A 5,738-nucleotide genomic window follows, 5' to 3' on the forward strand; every position below is an offset into this window, starting at 1 on the left:
AACGACACCAAGCAAATATGGCCCCATTTAAACTTAAACCGCACACTAGATATGCTAGTGTTCTCAAGGCGTCAGATAGCACTCCTGATATCTGCTATAACGGGTCGCTGCCTGATAAGCGAATTTGCAAAAACTATAGGTGCGAAGTATAATGATTATTGTATAAGCTGTCATGATGTGGAGAAAAAGGAATCAATTAAACACCTCTTGTGTGAGTGTCCTGTTTTTTTTTAGATTACTGGCGGACCTGGAAAACGTTAACTTAAGCAGTTTGTTAATGTTTTTGGAGCAATCTGGTTGGTTCAACAAAAGTAAATAATAGAGAAGGTTCAGTGGTTAAGACTAGAAGTGCCCATATGTAATAGGTACTTTTAGTTAAATGTAGTATCACAATGGACTGAATAGTCTAAGTGAGCCTGAAATTTAATCGGGCTGCCACTTTAACCTAACCTAGGTATAATAGGGTGGTATCGAATATTTATAAACGATTTCTCCACCATAACGTTTCCATTAACAGAGCTTTTATCAAAAAGAAAAAAATTTCAATGGAGTGAAGAAGCTCAAAAAGCTTTTGAGCTAACCAAGAAAGAATTGTGTTTGGCCCCCGTTCTCGCGAATGCCAATTTCTCTAAACCACTTATTTTGCAGTGCGATGCTAGTACAGTAGGTGTTGGCGCGGTTTTAGCACAACTAAATGAGGAGGGAAATGAAAGGCCGGTGGCATATATGTCTCAAAAATTAAATAAAGCTCAAAGAAATTATACGACAACAGAATTAGAATGTTATGTTGTGCAGTGGTGTTAGATTTAGGGCTTATATAGAAGGTCATGAATTTAAAGTAGTGACAGATCACGCAAGCCTAAAATGGCTCATGAGACAAACCGATCTGTCTGGCAGACTAGCAAGATGGGCTCTAAAACTACAGGGTTTTGAATTTACGATAGAACATAGGAAGGGAAGAGAGAACATAGTGCCAGATGCTCTGTCGCGGGTGTTTAAGGGAGATGTAGCTGCAGTGGATATAGAGATAATGCCAACAATAGACCTGGATCCTGCTTTTTCTTCTCCAGACTATGCCAAGTGGAGGGACTACATAATTAATTCACAATTCCCAGATTATAAAGTCGTAGATAAATTTATCTACAAAAGAACGAAATTTTCAGATGGAAATACCGAAAGTGAAGACACTTGGAAATTATTAGTGCCTACTGAACTACGTCAGAAAGTTTTATATTCTGCACATAATATACCAAATGCCGCGCACGGCGTAATTGCGAAAACGACAGAACGCGTTCTTCTGCCCACGACTAGTAACTGACGTTGAGGAGTATATACAAAGGTGTGACATTTGCAAAACTTCTAAAGTACCAACAATGAGTCTACGACCACCGATGGGACAATTGATTGTTACTGAGTGACCATTTCAACGAATGTATCTAGATCTCATAGGTCCTTTTCCCAGGACTAGAAAAGGAAATATAGGTATTCTCATAATACTCGATCATTTTTCAAAATTTACTTTTCTAAAACCACTTAAGAAATTTGTGTCTGGTCCCAAGCGAGTTATTTGAAAGATGAAATTTTTACGTGTTTCGGAGCGCAATTCAAAAGTAGGGAATTCGAAACCCTCTTAACAAAATTTGGATAAAACATCAATTTACTGCCGCTTATAGCCCTCAGAGTAATGAGAGTGAACGGTCAATAGATCCATGAATGCTGCATTAAGGTCATACGTAAAAGATGATCAGAGAAATTGGGATATATACCTTAATAATGTGAATTTCGCATTAGGAAATAGTAGTCATCAGACAACCGGAGAAACACCATACAAACTAATTTTTGGCCAATCTATGCTCACTCACGGGAAAGATTATGAACTGATCCGTAATCTTAAACTTCTAGAAGAGAGTGATGTACAAATTCAAAGGGTGGATAAATTTATTCTATTGCGGGATAGTATACAAGAAAAAATGCGGAAAGCTTATGCCAAGAATGAGAGGCATTACAAGTTACGGGCACGAAAAAGAAACCTATACATTGGTCAGAAAGTAATTAGAAGAAACTTTGTGCAAAGTTCAGCTCAGAAGAAATTTTGTGCGAAATTAGCTCTTACAGGCGTTTGTGCGAAAGTATTGAAGAAAATTGGAAATAATTATTACGAATTGAAAGATACAGAAACAGGATAGTAGATATTGGGACTTAGCTTAAAATATATATATTTTTTTTGGTTTTTTTTGTGTAAGTGGTGGATATGTTGTGAAGATGCTTCTTCACCTTGTTTTACTGCAGTTATGTCTAAGTAGCTTTCCAATGGAAAGGGTTTCTATAGGAATTTTGTTCCCATAGGATTTTAAACAACAAATAAAAATTTAAATTTTATTCATTTGAAAATTTCCAACTGATACAATAAGTAGTCATTTGGTGTCGTTATAAAATTTAGCTTTTGTATTGGAAAAATAAGGAAGCACATAAATAACATAATCATTACTATTGTGCGAAGCGTTCGGATCACAATTCCCGTAAGGATCCTCCAAACAGTTCATAACATAATCATTGCTATTGTGCGAATCGTTCGGACCACAATTGCCGTAAGGGTCCTCCAAAGAGTGCGCATATTATCACTTAAAGACAAGATTTTCATTTTTCATCTGAGAAAGTTTGGATTAGGCTGGACGGTCGGACCGAAAGAACCCGAAGTTTTCCGGCACTCCTTATTTATCACCATCCCAAGCAGTACTGATTCGTAGAGTACAATAATCGCTAATTTTTACATCATTTGGGCCAACAAACAAAATTTATTGTAACTTTCGGAGGAACTAATGATTTTTCCGAAACCAGAATAGTCTAGGATTGTCACGAAATATTAATAACAAATACTTTCAAGCCACACGGATTTTAATGGATCATTCTTTAACTAAGTTACTACCACAATATAATTTAATTGAAAACAACTTATGTACAGAGCTATCCACGTTAAGAGTACAATTTGTCAATGAATGTAGCACAGTGAACCTCCATCAAGAAACAGGCCTCTTTACAACGATGTATGGTGAGTCCAATTTCATATACTTGCATTTGTAATAGCTCTCTTATAAAATCATTACACAATTCCAACATCGACTCATATATATTCTTAAATCTATTGCTTAATTTAACTTCATTTTTATACATAATTAAATTCTATACTACAATAATCAAAACATTATAATTATTATTTATAGCATCCATATATATGCGCCTTAATTTCATATTGAGTTCTATAAAATATATGCAATTTAATTTAATTTTTAAATGAAAAACTAATTCGTTTTAGTATTTTCCACGAAAGGTAAATGAGTCTTCGACGGGATATAGTAATAACAGTTGACCATTGGGTCAGCTTAGTAGATAAGTTAAAGTTTGGTAACTATGTAATTTAAAACTAAGCCATTAGGATGGTATGCCATTTCCTTTTCTCTCCATCTCTTTCTATTTCCTAGGTTTGTTCTTTGTTTCCTCCCTTTCTATACTAAGAGCTACCTTAAGTTTTCTTTTATGGAGTCGCATCCGATCCCTTCTCCGATGAACAAAAAATGACCCAAGATTGAGCACAGCCGGGGCCAGAAGGTAACCATGTTCAAAGGAGAAGGAACCCAAGTGGTGGATCGTCACAGGGTGTTCCTTTACTACAACTCCCATTTTTTTGCTGTGAAAGAGTGTGGAACTACTTTTAGTTGCTTTATTATAAATTAATTGTTTACACCCAAAAAAATGTGTTACTCATAATAGCAAAAATGTTTGCTAAAACAACAGATTTTGTTTGCTGGAAAAGGGACAGCAGTAGCATATAGTTGTTTCAGAAAACATTCGTTAGTTGAAATAGCAAACATTTTTTACAGCTAAAATAGCAAACAAATGCTGCTGAATTATCAAACGTGTTTGCTAAAAGTTTTTGACAAACATCGCTGCTGAAGCAGCAAACTGCGTCAGTTGAAATAGCTAACAGTTTTACTGCTATAACAACTACAAATGTTTGTTGTCCATGTAACATAATTTGTCATTTTAACGATATATTGAAATGAAACCCGTAATTCATTTAATACTATAACTTCTACATTTATTAAATGTGTGAAATAAATTGAATCCCATCGAAGTATTCGAAGTTGAGTTGGAGTGTTGTCCAGGATTTATTTTCGTTTGTTTTTCATCTTTGGTCTTATACACGCGGATAAAATATAACAATCTGTAATGGAAAGAAGTAAAAAAAGCAAATAGTTATTACACTAATTTACACTAAAATTTACATTTGATTAGAGGTTGCTTTTTATGTCTTTTCATCCACTGAATTCGAAACATTTTTTAATGAAACAGTTTTTAGATATCCTTCTATTTTTGGTTTTTCGTCCATTTTTCATTAAAAAAAATCATTTCTTGAGCTAAAAATGTACGATTATATCGTACTTAAATGCAAGGTATTGAGATGACGGTTCAAAATATATTTAAAAAAGCGCACATTTTCAAAAAATATGCTTATAACTTTGTCATTTTTCTTCTAGTCTTACTCTTACGGAAAGTAAGACTAGAAGAAAAACGTTATTTCAGCGGTTGGCACTTTTCCACCGGCACAGAATCACTGTAAAACATGATGAAAATGTGTCAAATTTTCATCGATATATCTAGAACCACTCAACTTATCACAGATCCAACGATATAACCGGACATTTATAGCTTGAGATATGATTCTCGCGTCTAGTAAAAAACTAAAAACATAAGTAAATCTCAAAACGTGTTCCATATAAAAATTTAACCTCTATTTTCAAATTCAGGAGATGAAAATACATAAAAAATCACCTCTCATCAAATATACATGACAAAAAGTTTAATTAATATTTAGTTTACTATTTTTTAATAGTTATTTTACTATTTTTATTTATAGATATTGTATTGAACGATGTCATCAAAGTTGACCAATAAAATAGGTAATTTTAGCAAAAAATCAAATTGTTTTAAACTAAAATCATACATTATTTTCTTAAGGCGTATTTAAGGCATTTGACACATCGACGTTGACATTTGTCAAAACTGACTTCACCAACAATAGTTCTGTTCGCGTACTTTTCAATAATATAATAGTTTAAAAGTGATGCTTTGATGGCGTTGGCATTTGACATATCGACGTTGACATTTGTCAAAACTGACTTCATCAACAATAGTTCTGTTCGCGTACTTTTCAATAATATTATAGACCCCCCGCCCCTAGAAAAATTGTCTAGCTACGCTAATGGCTTTCAGTGAGATGTTGATGGCCTTTGAAATTCGGTTTGTTCGATATTATATTTGTCTCTGGTATTTCTGGTATCATCATGTTGAAAGTATACCTACCTATACCTTTCCAATCAGCTTTCCTCTCATTTGGAAATATGGTCTTTGAAGTACGAACAGCCAATTTGAAACTGATGTAGTGATGATCTGAGAAGCTATGTTCCCTTAAAACTTATCATTCAGTTGCGGAGAGGCCAAAGTAACGTCCAAAACCTCTTGCATATTTTTGGTGATGAAGGTTGGTGAATCTCCCTTGTTGCAAACTACCAGGTTAGTACGCAAAATAAACTCTGTTAGCCACTCCCTCTTGCATTAGTATCACTACTTCCCCAAATACTATGATGTGCATTTGCATCACATCTCATGTCTTTGTTTTCAGTGACTCCTCAACCAATGTCTTGACGGCATATGGAGGCATCTCCTTGTCATGTCCCATG

General features: G+C 34.4%; 1 protein-coding gene across 1 annotated transcript; it reads left to right on the forward strand.

Moving 5' to 3' along the window:
* Nucleotides 1–1,709: 1,709 nt before the first annotated feature.
* Nucleotides 1,710–2,186, forward strand: LOC142224971 (uncharacterized). The gene has a single exon (XM_075294748.1). It carries the CDS (start codon nucleotides 1,710–1,712, stop codon nucleotides 2,184–2,186), a length of 477 nt encoding a protein of 158 aa, XP_075150863.1.
* Nucleotides 2,187–5,738: the final 3,552 nt, after the last annotated feature.

This window comes from Haematobia irritans, chromosome 2 (genome assembly GCF_050003625.1).
Source record: "Haematobia irritans isolate KBUSLIRL chromosome 2, ASM5000362v1, whole genome shotgun sequence".
In the NCBI taxonomy this organism is placed as follows: Eukaryota; Metazoa; Arthropoda; class Insecta; order Diptera; family Muscidae; genus Haematobia; species Haematobia irritans.

Coding starts and splice junctions, on each gene's coding strand:
- LOC142224971 (XM_075294748.1), top strand. CDS start 1,710: ATGAATGCTGCATTAAGGTCATACGTAAAAGATGATCAGAGAAATTGG.